The sequence below is a fragment of the Cydia splendana genome, chromosome 5 (genome assembly GCF_910591565.1).
Source record: "Cydia splendana chromosome 5, ilCydSple1.2, whole genome shotgun sequence".
NCBI lineage: Eukaryota > Metazoa > Arthropoda > Insecta > Lepidoptera > Tortricidae > Cydia > Cydia splendana.
In genome coordinates this window covers 16814978-16833688 of record NC_085964.1, presented here as the reverse complement: position 1 = coordinate 16833688, position 18711 = coordinate 16814978, and the positions used below count along the sequence as shown (strand labels likewise).

Here is an 18711-nt window from a genome sequence, read left to right as displayed (position 1 = left end):
TTTCGACCTAATTTTAAGATAATATAAATAGTATTGTGTGTAGAAAATCTTGTTTATTTTTCTATTTTCGTTAAATAGACTCGCTATTTTGAAGTGCAGAGTGAAGATTTATGTTTAACGAAACCGAGAAAAGTATCTACTCATGTGGTAGGTTTTTTTTGACCAAACGTGATTTTTGACCAAAGTTAAGCAACGTCGGGCGTGGTCAGTACTTGGATGGGTGACCGTTTTCTTTTTGCATTTTTTCCGTTTTTTTTTTTGCATTATGGTACGGAACCCTTCGTGCGCGAGTCCGACTCGCACTTGCCCGGTTTTTATGTCACTGTCACATCTGTCAGTGCATGAGTGCAGTCAGTGAGTGGCTCATTATCAGTACAGCATCATTAGTTTGTTTATTATTCATTTTATGTTTATCATGTTTCGAAATTTCAATTCTTGACCTCAGGTATAAGTTTTTTGAATCAGTGCAATTTCCAAATAAGTACTTACTTCGTTAATAGCCATGGGAAGGGGAAAGGCAATAAGTAATGAGGTGCGTAATGTGTTATACAAAGTTTTGACTTACTTTGAAATGGAGAAAAGAAACAAATATATTTTGTTACCATTACATCGAGCCTTGAAACGCACTGCTTTAGCTACAGGTGTACCGGAGCGCACAATCAGAAATATAAAAAAAGAAGCAATGAAAATCAAAGCAGCTGCATTAGTTGATGGATCTTCAGACACAGACACAATTAATTTCACAATAACTCGAAAACGAAAGAGCCCTAAAAAGAGATTAGATATAGATGATAATATGATAGAAGGAATAAGAAGAATTATCCACAGATTTCAAACCGAGAATAAAGAAGTCCTAACTGTAAAGAAAATCTTAATTGCTGCCAGAAATGAATATAATTTTCCAGGACAAATCGACACATTGCGTAGACTTTTAAAAGATAAACTGGGGTGCAAGTTCAAAAAATGTGACAATGGTCGCTGGGAACTCATAATAGGAAAGCCCCAAGATCTTGGACAGGATATGCGGGTATCCAATAAACCTTCTGGAGATTTTGAACACATATTAGTACCTGGGCAGCCAGTAAGCTTCAATATAGCGTTAACTTGATGTATTTATTGTTTTAAAAATAAACTTAACAAATAAGTTGAATAATTTGATTTATTCAATTTTGATCCATACCTCGACAAATTTCAAGGCTAACATGCACATACATGGTGTGAAAAATATGTTGAGTTTTTTTTACAGCAGCATATTGTTGGTAATTTTAACAAACATTTGGGTTTGTGTATCTAAGTTTAAGGATATATTTTGAAGAAAATAAGTTTTGTTTTAGTTTAATGATTATAGTGATAATTTTATATTTTGTAAAAGTAAGAAAATAATTCCTGAGAATTCTTTGTCAATGTATTTTTGGGCCACCAGTCTTATTCAATTTACTTTGGGACTTGTGCAAAATTACAATATGACCTGCACACACTTATCCCCGCCTAAAAAAATTGTATTTAGATGTTTTACCTAGTCCGCTCAGAAACTTCTATTGTTGGGCAGTACATTAATTAAATAGGTATTGTATTATATAAAAAAATAAAAACAACCATTTGCAGTGCAAATATTTATTTACGCTCACGTAATTATACAGAGATGTATATGAAAAATGGAATTACAGGATTGATTAATGACTTAACCTAAGTTATACAGCCATTATTTTATAAGACCATACATTACATAATGTATGTATAAACTGTATACCTAATCTGTTAAGAGATGATTACAATACGATGAGCTTCACTTCTATGCAGTGTGCTCTCTCCATTCACATTTTTATGTACTTGTCCACTATGTAACAATAAAATCAAATTATCTCACAACATACAATTACAATCCGCCACTATCTATAGGCATTACAAATTTAATAGTGTTAACAAATTACAAATATGTATTAGAGCAACAACCAACAATTTTTTGTACAATAACTATTTTAACCCTTGCAATCCAAAGAAAAAATACCAAAATCGTCCTCTCTCGGTAGTAACCCAGTAAAAACTATATTATTACACTACGAAATTTTGCTTACACAATTGTTTTATTGCCAACATGGTAATTTGTTTTACAAATTTTGTAATAAAAATTAGAAATCACTCTAATACATGTTTGTACCTAGGCCAAATGGGATTGCAGATGATTACAAGGTATCTGAAGCCCCGCAAAATAACCTTGAATCCTATTCTCCACGATACACTAAGTCTAATCTTTAACCTAGACTAATTGAAATGATGTTTCTCAATAAGATTCTTAAACACAGGTCATTATATTCTTACGTCAAACATATTATTGAAGCTTGCTTTAAATACTGGTATTGAGAAGAGCAAAGTGATCCCTAATACAATGGAATGGAATACTACAAATATAGTGAAATGTTTGTAATTATTTTTGTTCTCATTTTAATGATACTACTTATATTAAAATTAGGATTTAAGCATATGCAAAGAAGGAAATATATACGGATAGCGTAACTGCACTATGTCACTGAAAGATTCAGTCAATATTACTTCTTTGTAGAGGTTTGGCCGCGTTCTATCTTCTTCTGCGACGTCGCGAATCCCCATTGTGTCCGTTTTCTGCAATAAAATATAAATTAGTATAAAACAATAACATGAAAATAGTGAAGATACAAGCACAAAGTTTACAATTATTAGAGGTGTTGAATGATGAACCAACCATAAAAAAACTTTCATCATTATGAATAATCAATAATAGCACTAGAGCGTCGAGAACACGAGGAATCTCTGCGGGGTCAACAATAACATTATACTTATAGTTGGCACATCAAGAAAACAGTGATTGTTACGCATGGAGGTGAGTTTGCATTTGGTTTGAAGGTAACAAACCTCAAGAATTTCACCGTCGTTGGCGATTCCTCTGGCGGTCATTGTTGTACCCCATAGAGCCACCAGCCTGCGCATTGCCTGGACCATTATGATTTGGAAACATACCAAAACCTTGCGGTCTGCCCGGGCCCATGTCTTGTGGGCCGTAACCATTATTATATGGAGCTCCATTATACTGATTAGAATCATTCTGGTACTGTTCGTTTTGCTGTCTCTTGTTGGATTTTTGACCATAGGACCCAAACGCTGTAAAGTTAGCCTGCGGCCCGACGATCTCTCCGCCATTCTGAGGAAGCATGCGCGGCAGCAGGCTCCCATGGGGTACGTCGGGACCGCCAGAGGGATACCCGTAGCCGGGGACGGACCCGGGGCCCCCGCCGAGGCCGCCGGATCCCAAGGGCTCGGCATTGTCCGAACCGAGACCGCCGCCACCCGAAGTTTCGTTAAAATCGTTGCTATCGCGTCCTCTTCCACGTCGGCGGGGCCGGTCGCGGCCACCGCGGGCGCGCTGCCCGCCGCCGCCGTCGGAGCCGAGGCCCCCGCCCGAGCCTAGGCCGCCGCGAGGGTCGGCGCCGAGGCCGCCGCGGGGGTCGGCGCCGAGGCCGCCGCGGGGGTCGGCGCCGAGGCCGCCGCGGGGGTCGGCGCCCAAGCCGCCGCGGGGGTCGGCGCCGAGGCCGCCGCGGGGGTCAGCGCCCAGGCCTCCGCGAGGGTCAGCTCCGAGACCACCGCGCGAGGCGCCCTGGTCCGAGCCGCCGGGCCCGCCTTTGCGAGGTCCTCGCTTCCTGGAATCTGGCTCGAGGTTGCTCTCTCCCGAGCCGTGTGGTCCGTAATTAAAGTTGTCGTAAGCGTTGCCTGCTGACGGGGCGGAGGAAGGGGGAGGGGGAGGCGGCGGCGGGGGCGGGTGGCCCCAGCCGCCGGGGACCATGGCGCCTGCGCCGGGGGGAAACGGTGGCATCATCACACCGTACTGGTCGGCTGGGAAAAAGGGAGGCATGACGAACCCTTGGCCGTTCATGGGGGGCATACACATGTTCATAGGATTCAGGCCCATTAGTGGTGGCACTTGATTCGGAGGTGGCGCCTGCATCTGTTGCATGTAATTTGAGTTGTCATTATTTGTATTCCTAACTTCATTATTTGTTCGAGGGGCGTCCTTGCGAACGGGAAGCGTCGCTGGACCTTTGCCGTTGGGTTGGTCAGCAGGGTTTGGCGGCAACTGGGGACCGATAGTGGGAGTCGGAAGGAGAGGTTTCGGCGTCGGCAGCAGAGCTTGGGGTGCGGCCTGCGGCCCGGCAGTAGGAGCGTCCTTGTGTGGGCTGCACTTGCCTGAGCGGGAGCGGCTACGCGAGCGCGAGCGGGAACGCGAACGGCTTCTGGATGATCTTGAGGACTTGCTTCGCGAAGAACGGGATGAGCTGTGGCGGCGGCGGCGGCGATCGCGGGAGCGCGAGCGAGAGCGGCGGCGGCGGTCGCGAGAGCGGGAGCGCGAACGGGTCCGCGAGCGACGCCCGCCGCGGCGATATCTGCCGCCACGGCCGCGGTGACCTGCACAAACATTTACACGAGTTATAATATATATAATTTAAAGACAGCGAAATATTATGACTATGACTTATACATATTCTATTCAATCTACTTACGTCTGCCACCCCCACCCCCGCGTTCGGCTAATTCCTGCAGCTTGGGATTAACGACTTGTTTGGCTTCCTTCAGCACGGACACGAGATCGGCCGCCTTAGCTGCGTTTGAGGGAGTGAAGAACGTGTAAGCCGTTCCGGTCTTATTGGTACGCCCTGTCCTACCGATGCGATGGACGTAGTCTTCAGAATTGCTGGGATAATCGAAGTTTATGACGAATTTAACATCATCCACATCTGTCAAAACAAAGGAAACATATTAATACCCCAAGAAAAATCCCAATTGAAGTTCAACTAATAGAATAGGTTTTTACAGAATCTTACATACCTAAGCCACGAGCGGCTACATCCGTAGCTACTAAAATAGGTGCTTTACCACTTCGAAAATCTGTAAAAAATTGTTGGTAATATTAGTACAAGACTCTAAGTATGCTCCGTATGCAAACTTAGTGTAGCGTGAATCTGCGCTTCTTACATTCCTTTCTACAACTCTTTATTTCATTCACAACTGCACTAGCAAGCATACGGAGTTCACCTATGAAATCCAAGTAAAACCCATTATGTATACATTACCCAAGCCTGTAGTCAAATGTTTTGTAGAAAGTGGTTTCAATTAATGGTATGTATAAGAAATGCTTTGAATGTTTCACCAGAATACCTCTAGAACATTGTTCCATTTTCCATTTGCTCTGCCCTCTTTTCCATAATTAATTTGAATGTATGATCAGTAAATATGGTAAGGGAGAAAATAATAAGTAATGAAAATAATAGGGAAATAAATAAATCATGTTGTTGCAGAGTACTTCTAAAAAATACAGAGACCACAAGTACGTAAATGCAAGTCAGTGTTGCAGGTTTTAATGGGTATAACATTCCATAACTTCTCGAATAAACTTACTAATTGTACTGTCTCCTCGGTATATCATAGGACAATACACGCAAAAGAATAATCGAGAACGAATGGCGTGACCGGCGGCGAGCGAGCCGATCGGCTCGACGGCGCACTAGGGCGCCAGACGGCTGGCGGCGACAGCCGTGAGCCGGGACGTCGGGGACGCCGCACGCGAGCGGCGCGGCCGACGAGCCTCGCCGGACGCTCGAGAAGCGGCTCAGACTGGCCGCGGCACCGCGGCGCGGCAGTGCAGTGCGAGGGTGGCAGAGTTACTGCACAGGGCTAGCTACTAGCCCCGACAACTAGCGGCGGCGCGGCCCGGCGTGCCGCGGGGGTCGCGGTCGCGGGGCCGCCCGGGTCGCCGCGCGGCCGCATCGCCCCAGCCTGCACATGCAGACACGAGTCAGATACGGAGCGCTTCACACACAGCCTGCGCTGCCCCACTCCCACACCGCCCTGCGGCAGCGATGCCACGGCGATCGCCTGAGAATCTCAATCCGACACCGCTTCTCGAATCCATGTTATTCTTTTATTATAATTAGTATTGGGCGAATTTTTAGTGCAAATCATTCTATTTTATAGATTTTAAGTAACAAATATCAAATCTCAATACAGGTTGATTCTGTTGATATAACCATAAAACAAAAGGAAATCAATATTCATTTATGCATAATACCTTGTTCACGTCTTACCTTGCAGTACCCAGTCTCTTTCGCTCTGAGATTTGTCACCATGAATACAGACTGCAGGCCACCTACATAAAAAAAACACAGTTAAGTATCTACTAACTATTTCATATGAATTCAAAAATTTGTAAACAGTTAACTTACCCATCACGCTTCATTTTTCGGGTGATGTCATCTACACGGCGCTTAGTCTCAATAAATATAATAGTTTTATTTTCTTTCTCTGCCATGATCTCTTTGAGGAGAGTGCTCAATTTCGTCTCTTTTTCATACTCCATGCACACATCAATAATTTGAAGAATATTGTGATTAGCTGCCAATGACAAGGAACCCACATTGATCTGTAGGTAATCTTTCAAAAATTCTGATGCCAAACTCTGTACTTCCTTAGGCCATGTTGCGGACCACATTAGGGTTTGTCTGTCAGGTCTGATTTGCTCAATGATTTTCCGGATTTGGGGTTCAAAACCCATGTCCAACATTCTGTCAGCCTCATCAAGCACTAAATATGTTGTGCGTTTTAGATTAGTTCTTCCACTTTCCAGGAAATCAAGCAAACGGCCAGGAGTTGCAATTACTATTTCCACACCGGCATCCAAATCTCTTGCTTGAGGGCCCTTGGGAGCACCACCAAATAGACAAGTGTTATGAATTTTGGAAGTGTTTGCAAATTTGTCACATACTTCTTGAATTTGTTGTGCTAATTCTCTGGTAGGAGCCAATACAAGAGCAATGGGGCCATCACCTCGGCTAGATTTTGGCTGATTATTGATGTGTACTATTGCCGGTAAAATATATGACAGAGTTTTTCCAGAACCAGTTGAAGCAATGCCGACCATGTCATAACCACTGAGAGCAATGGGCCAGCCTTGTGCCTGAATGGGTGTTGGTCTTGAAAATCCCATTTTATCTATTTCATCCATCACATAATCCGGGAAACTTGCCTCATCAAAGGTTAGCGTCGGTTTCGGGATGTTGCGGCCTTTCAATGTAATCTCATTTTCGCTCCTCCATGCTTCTACTTCTGAATCGGATCTGTTCTCAACATCTGCGTGTGGAACATAAAAATCTTTTTTGAAAGGTTTAAGTCTGTTCAAGTCCCATTTTGGTTTACGCAAATTAGCGCCCGGGTTGTTACGGCGTCCGCCGCCTCCTCCGCCATAACCGCCACCGCCACCGCCACCTCCACCGTAACCGCCGCCCGATCCAAGCCCATAGCGAGGACTGCGACTGCGGCTTCGACTCCTACTCCGGCTTCGGCTGCGTCGCCTATCACGACTACGATCCCTAAAAATCATTATAAAACATTTTAAGAAAAGCTGTACATGACGCATCCAATTATAAAATTAACATAAAAACGTGCCCTTACCTTCCTCGTCCCATAGTACTTCTTGAAACTAATACACTTCACTAGCAATATTAAATATATTTTACAAACAATTATACCACACTATATTTATTTTTCTGAATAATTACCACAAAATCTATACAATTCAATGGCCACAATCACATTACAACTCTCGAAAGAAACAAGATGGCCGCACATAGCCGCACAACCGCGCTGTAACTAACCACAGACTAGCGATGTTACGATTCGACTTCACAAATCGGTTCAAACCGATTTAGGTCTGAAGTCGACTAAATAGACGTCAGTGTTCCGTAAATCGACTTAAGATACGTTCAATGGAGCCGCCATTAACAGGCGTTCCCCTCTGTCGAAAATAGGCGGCCAATGGTCAACCATATGTATGGACTGACGTTTATCTGACATGACGTACCTATACATTTGATGTGCCCCTCCCCCGCAAAAAACGGCAGACTATTTTGTACCGAAAATTTTAGACATGGCGTCTCCATTGGTTATATCCTCTAAGCGTTCACCCATTCCGATTTGTTGCTGGGTCACTTTCGTTTGACATATTGAGGAATAAAATGTCCGCGAATCGACTTCAAACTACGAAGAAAAATGTTGCCATGCACATTGCCGCCATTATTGAGTCAAGTCGAAACTATGTATCTTCAGGTAAAGTAAAATTAAGCTTATTGTTTAAGAGGTAAGGTTCAATTTCGCATGGGCTTAAAGAGATCGATTTGGCGGTATACTTGGATCGGTTTGGCAGTTTTGCGCCGCGTCGATTTGCTAACTGAACGAATTCGCGGCAATGACTCACGGAATCGCACGAGACCGCACGCTCTTTCCTGCTTGCTCGTATAGTGCTTTCCCGTGTACGCTTTAGCAATTAATGAAATTGTAATAAACGCGCATCGGAAAGTAAAAAAATATTACAAAAGTTTTTGCTGTCGTGTTACTACTAAGGATTCTACGGGTCGAACGAACCGTAAAATTGACAATTCGATTTCCTCAAGTCAAAACCAAGTGACTACGGAGCGGTTTGAACTACTGATACCTACTTAAAAACTTGAAGTTAAATCGACTTGGCCAAATCGGTTTGCAAACCGATTTGGGTATAAATCGGAGTCGACTTATTCGGTTTGAAAATTTTTCTATTTGACCCATCACTACCACAGACTGTATAGAGTCGTGAATGAATGAAACAAGATCGAGATACAAAAGTGAAATTTAAAATAATTTTGCATAGTAGTTGTAGCCGTGTACCCATAGTCTTATAATTGTTGCTTTTTACAAAGTTTTAAATAAGCTTTATAAAAAATCATATTCGGTAAACTGTCTTCCCCTTAAAGTATTTTGTTATGTGAACGCGACTTATTGGACGGAATCCATTTTCCTTGGTGTTGTTGTGACATTTTGCTCTGCTCTTGTCCTTAGAAAAAGGAAATACTAGTGAATAAAATTGTATTAATCCTGAGAAATTCAACGACATAAATGTGTTATGCTTTATCTTAAAGCTAAATACATCTTAGAAGAGAACTGTGTACAGTGGAAACGAATGCACGATGGGTTGAAATTGTGACTGTTGTCGGCATAAATACATTATTTTAATTTCAAGACTGCTCACGCTCTACCTTAGATATAAGAATATTAAACGCATACTTCCACAATGGAGCTTGATGTATCTCCTGCAAATGTAGAGGAGAACGATATGGAATTCTCCGACAATTCGTCAGAGAGTAAATACTTATCCTGTAATATCAGTGAGCAGTATTCCGTCGTACGCATTCCAGAAGACGGTGAAGCACCTGAACCAAAATCGAGCAAGCACTCGTCGCGGAAACAGTCAAAAAGAAGAAAAAAGAGTTCTAATCATTCAAGGCCTCTACCAAGGATTATAGTAAAGCCTTTACCACCTCCTCCACCACCAGAGGCCAGGGAATGGACGGCAGCTACAACTTACACGGAGACAAATACTAGTTCTAATAAACTGTCTACAATGCGCGAGGTACTTGCCAGTATACCAGGATTCTGTCTCAAGCCTCGCAAACGAAGTGGGAAGAAGTTATCTACTGCTGCACAGTTGCAGCAAACTAGAGAAGGCTGCATAGATTTAGAGACCCCTGATTCGATATTAGTTAACACTAACATTAGAGCACTACTAAACAAACATACATTCTCATTACTTCCGCCTCTGTACCAGTACAAGCTTGGGCAGCTGCTTCCAAGTGTGGATCGCCCTAGCCCTTCTGGTCGTCTAAGTTCTTCTAGTCTAAATAATGAATTCTTTGCCCGAGCCTGTCTAGAGTGGCAGGAGAGTCTATCGGGTGGTGAATTTACACCTGAAAATCAGCAGAAAATAAAGTCGGAAGTAGAGAAAGAAAAAAGCAAAATTGACCCATGGAAGTTAAAGCATTTTGAACCCTTTTGGGGTGATAAATTTAGAAGAGAAAAATCTTCTCTTAATTTAAATTCAGAAAGGCCTTCATTAAAAACAACTATTAAATTGAGACCCACAGCATCCATTACAAGCACTAGTACTGTTCCAAAGATTAAGAAAAGTAAATCATCCAGTAATAGTAAAAGATTAAGGAATGTCGGGGCAGTGACCAGGTCATCCGCCAAAGCAGATGATGTAGTAGAGGAACCTCCTATCAATGCAAAGTCATCAGCACCAGTCCCGGATTTACTCCCTCTCAAACATGCCAAGTCTCAAAGGGGCTATGTGGAATGCCAAGTTGACTTTAATTTTTCTGACTCTCCATCTGCACCTAGGTTGGATGACTCTGTTCCTTCCACACCTGTGGATCCCTTGTTGCTACCGGATGCAGAAGCAGAAAGAAGTGAAGTTAAACAAGAGTTAGACCTTAATGTTGTAAAAATCGAAGAGTCAAGTGCATCTAAAGAAAATGAAACAAATAAAACTGACACAGAAGCTTTCTTTTCTGAAACTGCTAAGAGACTAAGTGATGACAATGACAATGAAAATTGTAGTATAGCAAAGAGAATCAGGTATGAAGATGAAGAAGTATATAATTATTTAGGTTTTTTAACACAGAATGTAGAAGAGCCAGGAAGCAATAACTGTTCCGATGGTGAAACAAATGATCCCAATGATCAGATTTGTCCAAGTGATGAACACACATACCCTGAACAAGACCAGGTGGACACAAATAGTGAAGACAGCAAGGCAACCGCTTCTGTGTATGAATATGATGAAAGAAGTGTATCCTCACTATCAAGTTTGAAAATTGATAACAATGTCAGTAACATTGGAACAGGTGAAGATGTTAATGTCAACAATGATAATCTGCAATGTGAGAATTCAGTCACAGAAATGGAGGAGAGCCCTTGCAATGTTAAAGAAGAAACTAAACACTCTCCAGCTCCTGTTTCACCTCGAGCCTTTATACCAGAACAGTTTCCTACAGAAGATAAAAATGTTTCTAATTTTAACATTGCTTCTCCACAAAACACTGCAACTGAAGATGTTAAGAAAGAATCATATCACAATCAAGAAATAAACAGTCAAAATGTTCCAGTCCATGATGAACAACCTAATGAAAAAGAGAATGAGGATAGTTGTGATAAATTTGAAAAACTTAGATCAACTGAAAATATTGTACATAATTACTATGATGAACACTTCAAGGATGCAGAGTCCTTTATTTTGGAGACGGGAGGACTGTCAATACTGGCTTCTCGTAAGTCTGAATAGCATAATTATCATTCATGTAGATTTGTAATAAATGATTTTAGTACTGATCATGATTATTTATTTTTCAGAATGTGAAGATGTAAAGTATGCATCACATCCCAATTTAATGGAATTATCATCATACATGAGTGAGACAAGTAAGTTTACATTATTTATATTTTTTAATACTATGGCTAAAATACCTAGAAGTCAAGTTGAATTAATTAATACAATATTTTTATAATGAGGGTATTTCATAAAATCTATTTCCTTTGCTGTCTGTTAAAGTTGTCAAATGGGATTAATATGTGATTGATTACGTACTGATTTCTTTGTTTTTAGATGTTACTGCTGTTGTGACCATGCCTATGCCTCAGAATTCATCAATTCCTATCATGGAAGTAACCAACACATCTGTACGTACAACTACAATAACACATTTTAATGATAAAACTACATAAAAATCAGTACATTTCCTAATCACTTTTTCTTGCAGATGGTGTCATATCCTGATGACAACATGCAGGACCCAGCAAAACCAAAAACTTCAGCAGTATCATGGAAAACTGAGAACAATTTGACAAACGATGTCATCACATTACACAATTTCTCAAACGCAAGCATAGAAAATTCAAAATATCTCAGTGAAGATTCAAAAACAAGCATGGAGGACACAAACATGAATGAGGATTGTATGTATAAAGAAGATAGAGATGCAAATTTTAATATGGAGTCATCAAATTCGTCAGAAAGTTGTCAGTCAATGAAAGATGCTTCTGTAAAGCTAGAGTGTGAACCGGCTACTAGTCTGGTTTCTAGTACTACGGCTACTAACCCACCTGTGAGTTCAACTACTATGACTAATATTGTGAGGCCATCAGGGAAAAAATCAAAATCGGGAAAGGAATCAAACAGGTAATTAAAGTTTCATTAATTATGTTTAATGAAATAGCTGTCATCAATATCAAATTCTATGGGTCACAATGCCTTTTTCTTTTGTGCAATAAAGTTTAAATAGGTACTTAAATAATGTAATTTTTTCCAAAACATTTTTCATAATGATTCAGTGCAAAACACTTTTTTATTGTGATTTTGTCACTGGATTTTGACAGTTATCAAAACTTATCCTAAGTAAAAATTTAATTTAAAGTATACTGCAAAACGTAATTCAAGACCAAAAAAAGTAAGACAATGTTGCTACTTTTTACTAGCGCGTCTTGTATTTATGTAAAAATAAGTAAATAAAAGTACTTTTTTTAAATTGTAGGAGTAAAATTACTAATAAATAAATTATCTTTGAGTGATTATTTATCAAAAGGAATTTACTATTTTACAAAACAAATTATTGCAGTGGCAACATTGTCTTACTTTTTTTGGTCTTGAATTACGTTTTGCAGTTTAGTAGTTTTATAAAGAATTTATTTCTATTAAAATAATAAATAAATAAATATACATATAGTACATACATTTTTACAAAAAACAAAACAAAATAAATATCAAGTCTTAGGATTTTTTCCTAACATCCTGTATAAATGTAGGTGCCCGAAAAGTCAGTCCGGATGTAAATATGCAGTACCGTGTAACAATACTTGCATCTCTGTCTAGGATCAACAACAGAAATGACCTTACTGAACACGCTCACACGTCTAATATGGACTTTGATAATCATTACTGTATCTCATGCTCCACCCCATTCCAGAAGCCGCAGCTCGAACAAAGTCCCCCCCGGCGCCGTGAACCTCGAGCGCAGCTACCAGATCTGCCAGGCCGTGATCCAGAACAGCCCCAACCGCGACGCGCTGCGCGGCCAGCTGCGCCCGCCGCCCGCGCTGCTCACCCGCGCCCCGCGCGCGCCGCGCCCGCCTCCCCCGCCTCCCCCGCCCGTCGCGCCTCCCCCGCCACCCCCGCCGCCGCCGCCGCCGCCCGTGCTGCTCAGACAGCTGCCTGTCTCTGTCATGCCGCATAATGAGGTATCTAGTCAACAAGTCAATTTATCCAGTCAGCTGCGGCCGCCGCCCGCTCCCCCTGTGCCACCACCCCCGCCAACGGTGCTGCTGAGACAGCTACCCGTCTCTGTCATGTCGCACAATGAGGTACATTAACATATGAAATATGAACAACGAAAGCATAAAATGATCCACTCGGTTATTAAGCTTAATACTAATTACTTCAAAGAAATGCAACCATATTTCATACACTATTGATTTCAAGTTTAACTGCAATTTTTTCTTGTATGATGGACCTTGCTAAACAATTTTATCGATCTTTTCCGCTAGGGCTATATGATGTATCGGTATCCGTCGACGGCGACAGCCGAACAAATCAGTATCAAGTATTCGGTAAAGCCTGACGTGCATGGGCTCGAACGTGCCTTGCGAAACCGAAACCTAGGGCTATAAAAGTCACTCCCGGCACCCACACGTGATGTACATTTTACTGTCACCTATGTATCGATCGAATAAATTAACTTAAACTAAACTTGAGGTCGAAAAAATCATTCTCGATTTATTCACAAACATGGCTAATAGCAAAGAGTTCTTGATAGTAAAAGAAATGTAAAGTTTATGAAAAAATTGCGCCTCCTAGTTTTACAGCTGATGAACATGGCACACTTCTGCCTACACAGCCCTATGTACATAAGTTAATAGGGAATATTACCCGAAACTCCGCGTAGGAGGCGCCACTACCACTATCCGTCACAGTCTGGGGGTCTACCGCGAAACAAGAAAATCGAAATTTTGTTATCTAACATCTCTATCACTCTTGCTTATTCGAGCGATAAAGAGGCAGATAACTAAATTTCTATCTTCGCGTTTCCCGATAGGCCAGTGGTTCCTAACCTTTTCAGTCCGGTCACCCCTATGACTAATTAGAGAACCTGATTTTACCCCTCCTCCCAATGGTAATAAAATATAAAACGTGTACGTTTGTTGTATTGTTATATTAGGTTAGCTTATTACCCCCGTAATATACCAGTTTTACCCCCACGGGGGTAATTACCCCCAGGTTAGGAACCACTGCGATAGGCCCTTGTTAACAAACTGCCTTGATGCATCAATGTCTTATTTTATTGTCTGTGAAAACTTGTCAAAAAACAGTTTAAGACACAGTGTGTATAAGTTAATCTATGGTTTACTAGAGGAGCTAGTGCTGCACTCTGGCGGCAGAACATTGCAGTAATACTCCCTAATCGAAACATGGTATGTTACAGTTTATGACCTTTTTACGAAGTAAAATATTTCTGCTTACAGATAAATGATAACAGAGCCAACAACATGGGACAGTACATTCTCGTCCAGCGGACTCCCAACGTAGCACCAAGGGCATCCAGCGCTCCGCCAGCCAATCAAAACACCAATGTTGTAAGTACACCTATTTTGCTTCTTCTTCCTTGCGTTATCCCGGCATTTTGCCACGGCTCATGGGAGCTGGTGGGGTCCGCTTGACAACTAGTCCCATGATTTGACGTAGGCACTAGTTTTTACGAAAGCGACTGCCACCTGACCTTCCAACCCAGAGGGGAAACTAGGCCTTATTGGGATTAGTCCGGTTTCCTCACGATGTTTTCCTTCACCGAAAAGCGACTGGCAAATATCGAATGATATTTCGTACATAAGTTCCGAAAACTCATTGGTACGAGCCGGGGTTTGAACCCGCGACCTCCGGATTGAAAGTCGCACGCTATACCGCTAGGCCACCAGCGCTTCTAAGTACACCTATTTTGCTATTCTAGGTATTTCATTATGCTTTTTGTAACTATGCTGTTCCACTTTTTTAATGAAGACACATCATCAAGTCTCTATTGGACATAAAGTCTTTGCCTTGTTTTATGTTGGTGTACTGAGAAGGTCTAAAGGGGCCCGCTGATTAATAGTCCGCCGGACGGTAATGGCCTGTCAGTTGTTCGGAACTGTCAAAATTTTGTTCTAACTGACGATACCGTCCGGCGGACTGTTAATCAGTGGGCCCCTTTAGGCTTAGGACGCACTGCGATTAATTTTTTGGGGTTTCAGAACCGCAACAAAAAGCGTAACGTACGGCATGCTTCATAAGCGCACGCACTTAAAAGACTGAAACCGCAAGAAATTAATCGTAGTGCGTTCTAAGGCTAAATCAGATCTGTTTCGTTTCCAGAGCGTGACGCGATGCCGCAGCGTGGGCGCGGACGACGCGTGCGTGTGCAACCTGCGCGCCATGATCCTCTGCAAGAAGTGCGGCGCCTTCTGCCACGACGACTGCATCGGCTCGGCCGAGCTCTGCCTCACCTGTCTCATACGCTGACACGAAGCGGCGCCGAACGCGCTCAGCCCCAAGTCTTTAAAAACTCTTGTGTGAAGTGTGTCGACAGCGGGGCCTCGCGTCAAATGACACGACTATCTCGCGCTTGACCCGGCGAGCGCCCAAGAAAGTGTTTGTACTGTGAAAGTAAAGTTCAGCTCAGAGAAGTGCCCTGTCTCACACGCGGACGTGACTCGCTACTCAGTGAATTCTCTCACAAACTCTCGTGATTTGGCTTTGTAAAGTGTTTGGACATGTGTGGAATGTGGTTTTCAGATGTGGTGCTATCATTTTGAAGAGTGAGAGTCGCACGTGTAGAGTAGATGACGCTGGTATCAACTAGCATTGTATTCACTAAAGTAGCTTAATGATTGTCCCAGATAATTCACGCTAATATAATCGAAATCTTCAGACGAGGGTGCAGCTTAACTAAACGTCATAAAATAGGGTCTTTTTCCATTTAAGTATTAATTATTTATCGACAATAGAAATATTTTTACACTGTTAAGCAAAACAAGAGAGATGATTAGTAATTTCGTAAATAGATTTACACATCACATTATTAGATTTCAATGTTCATTTTGCACACCTATGCCATTTTTTAAGGCTCATTAATCTTATTATATTATTTATTTGATGGAACTGATGTGAAATTTTTCATTTGATTATTTCTCTACTAAGAGTCTTACTGCTGTAATTTAATCATTTGTTAATTTTTATTGAAAATAAGGATCATAGTTCTTCATAAGAGTACATACGAGGAAAATTAGAATTTAAGCTAGGTATAGATATGATTTTGCCATTATATTTTTAATATCTGATTATCATCACAAGTAAGTATTGTTTTTAGTTTGTATAGTTTTTTAGCCGAGCGTGAGGCTCGCTCTCAGGGGCCGCGTCGGCAGAGATGCGGATCCTTCCTAGTTGTATGTCTTAATTAGGGACATGTACAGATATTTATTGACGAAAGATAGCATGGTCGCGTGTTACAGAAGACTTGTAACCTATAGTCGCTGTTTGCCTCTCTTTCTAACAAATATGGTTGTTAGAAATAGAGGCATGAGTACATTGCAGGTTACGAACCTTATAAAACGCGACCCTAGTGGTTAAAACATCGGGTCGAATTGTAATAATACAATGGAGGGTTCTATACATTTGTATAAGTATTTACTATATTACTTGTTATATTTAAGTTTTTCATTATGGCGTGTACACTAATACGACACTAAGTTATGCAATATATTTATAGCTGTCTATCATATTTTTGTAAGGACATTTTACAAATGAATATTGCTTTTGCCAATTTAATACTTGGTTTGAAATTAACATGATCCATGTAATCTCAGAACGATCTCTTGATTTTACATGGCCTGTTGTACCACACGTAACATTAGCATGTAACGAACGTAACATTTAGCGCAGTAACGATATTGTAACGAAATAACTGAAATATGAAAAAGTAACTGATTCAATATAATTATGTTGATTAGATAGCGACCATATAATGGCTATGCCTAGATTGTTCACATAGCAATGCCTTAAGTGATGATTTCTAGACGCCCTATCTCATCAAAGGATGTTACAATTATAATAATAAGCAATCTTAACATATATTATATAGGCATTTAATATAACGTATTGCTCACTCTGTTTCAATCAGAAAATATATAATACATATATCACACATTAATAACTGTTAACATTGTTTTACATGTATACATAGTGTCACAAAATACTATTATTTAGATGTTAACAAATGCCTGCAACATACATATTGAGAATCAAGCATGCTACTTTTTTTATTAAATATGCCCTAGCATAGTACGATCTATCGCCGATTTCAACCATTTATTGTCTCTTTTTTAGCAAGTATGTAACTACCAATTGAATGAATGGTTTAATTTGGTTATAAATCATACTATGGTAGGCGGGCCGGTAGAGATATTTAGTGGTATAAATATTTCAGCAAAACTCGCAAATTTGAGTTGTGAAACCTTATATATCACAAAAAATGTCTAAGAAGTAGAATAAAATTGTAATAAAAGTAACTGTTCATTTGGAATGGCTGAAACTTGTGAGCTTTGAGATATGTCAGAAATATGTCACCATCCATATTCAATGTAGGTTCATGCATTACATTTTACATCACATACGTTAAGTATGTACAGTGGCGTTCAAAAGTGCATGGAGATGTTCAACCGTAATATTAAGGCATTACGGTCGACACCTATCCATGCACTTTTGAACGCCACTGTACATATACTAAAGTAAGGACTCTTAAGCACGAAGAATTTCGCACATTAACCCGCCTGTTCGCCTATCTCTATCGCACGCCTATAATTATATTGTTGTCTCGCTCGCACAGTGGCATGATCCTCTGTGGCATCATAGGCGGTACAGCAATATACAGCTTGGCAAAGAGTAGAAATTAAAAAGTGGCAAAACTAGTGTCGTCCCTTTCAAACCAATTTGTATAAGAAAACGGGACGACACTACAGTGTTGCCACTTTTTAATTTCTACTCTTTTTTGCCAAGCCGTAATTATGCTCGTGCCATAGACATAGGAAATGGAGGTCAATGTACGATTTTCTTCGTCCTTAGCGTTCTTACTTTAACACTAAGCATGTCTTTGTGTTAATTAAGGTATACAACTGTATGTAATGTGTATGTATGGACTTGGATATACTGTAGCTCCATGTGCGAACCTACACCAACAACTGATTTTCATAAATAGTGACCAGATAAAATTTTTTTTGCAACAAAGTTTAAGCATCTAACTTATTCAACCATTTGTGTGTACCTTCATATAAATAGCGTATTCCATTATGCTCATTTTATTAACCAAACTATTTAGTGGAGTATACACAACTGCGCTCAAATTTATTTAGGTACAAATGACCTGCAAAAGTGCATGCACACTTTATGAATGGAATGGAAGTGGGTATTCACTTTTGAAGCTGGATGTACTCAGAAATGTTGTCTACTGTGCTGGTTCTAATTATTAAGTGTATCACTAAACAATAGTTTTTGAACACCAACACACTTAAATAAACCTTTTTAGACCTTAACTCGCTGCAATAAGATTTAAGATCATTTAACTGTATTGACGATGGTACTGTATTTTTTTTGTTTTTTGATTAAAGTATGTAGTGCATAATCCTTTACAGTCGTATTTTCACGGAAACGCACGAACGTGTTATGCTATTTCATGACATGTACGACCGTTTCCGAGAAAATACGATAGCAAAGTTTATGCTATATACATCTTTACTATAGTTAAT

General features: G+C 40.8%; 2 protein-coding genes across 2 annotated transcripts; one reads left to right on the top strand and one right to left on the bottom strand.

The window, feature by feature from the left end:
- Positions 1–1598: 1598 nt before the first annotated feature.
- On the bottom strand, positions 1599–7648 carry LOC134790911 (uncharacterized). Its single transcript, XM_063761910.1, has 7 exons — positions 7474–7648; positions 6249–7391; positions 6111–6172; positions 4855–4914; positions 4530–4763; positions 2890–4434; positions 1599–2619 (listed from the first exon to the last, which is right to left on the bottom strand). The coding sequence occupies exons 1-6, from the start codon at positions 7485–7487 to the stop codon at positions 2900–2902; spliced, it is 3048 nt and encodes a 1015-aa protein (XP_063617980.1). The 5' UTR covers positions 7488–7648; the 3' UTR covers positions 1599–2619; positions 2890–2899.
- A 1181-nt stretch (positions 7649–8829) lies between these two features.
- On the top strand, positions 8830–17585 carry LOC134790910 (polycomb protein Asx-like). Its single transcript, XM_063761909.1, has 7 exons — positions 8830–11159; positions 11242–11310; positions 11495–11568; positions 11649–12067; positions 12852–13122; positions 14404–14514; positions 15287–17585. The coding sequence occupies exons 1-7, from the start codon at positions 9125–9127 to the stop codon at positions 15431–15433; spliced, it is 3126 nt and encodes a 1041-aa protein (XP_063617979.1). The 5' UTR covers positions 8830–9124; the 3' UTR covers positions 15434–17585.
- Positions 17586–18711: the final 1126 nt, after the last annotated feature.

Coding starts and splice junctions, on each gene's coding strand:
- LOC134790911 (XM_063761910.1), bottom strand. Junction 4,915..6,110: donor AAGAGACTGGGTACTGCAAG/GTAAGACGTGAA, acceptor AATTTTTTACAG/ATTTTCGAAGTGGTAAAGCA. Junction 4,764..4,854: donor TGTAGCCGCTCGTGGCTTAG/GTATGTAAGATT, acceptor TTGTTTTGACAG/ATGTGGATGATGTTAAATTC.
- LOC134790910 (XM_063761909.1), top strand. CDS start 9,125: ATGGAGCTTGATGTATCTCCTGCAAATGTAGAGGAGAACGATATGGAA. Junction 11,311..11,494: donor ATCATACATGAGTGAGACAA/GTAAGTTTACAT, acceptor CTTTGTTTTTAG/ATGTTACTGCTGTTGTGACC. Junction 13,123..14,403: donor CTGTCATGCCGCATAATGAG/GTATCTAGTCAA, acceptor TTCTGCTTACAG/ATAAATGATAACAGAGCCAA.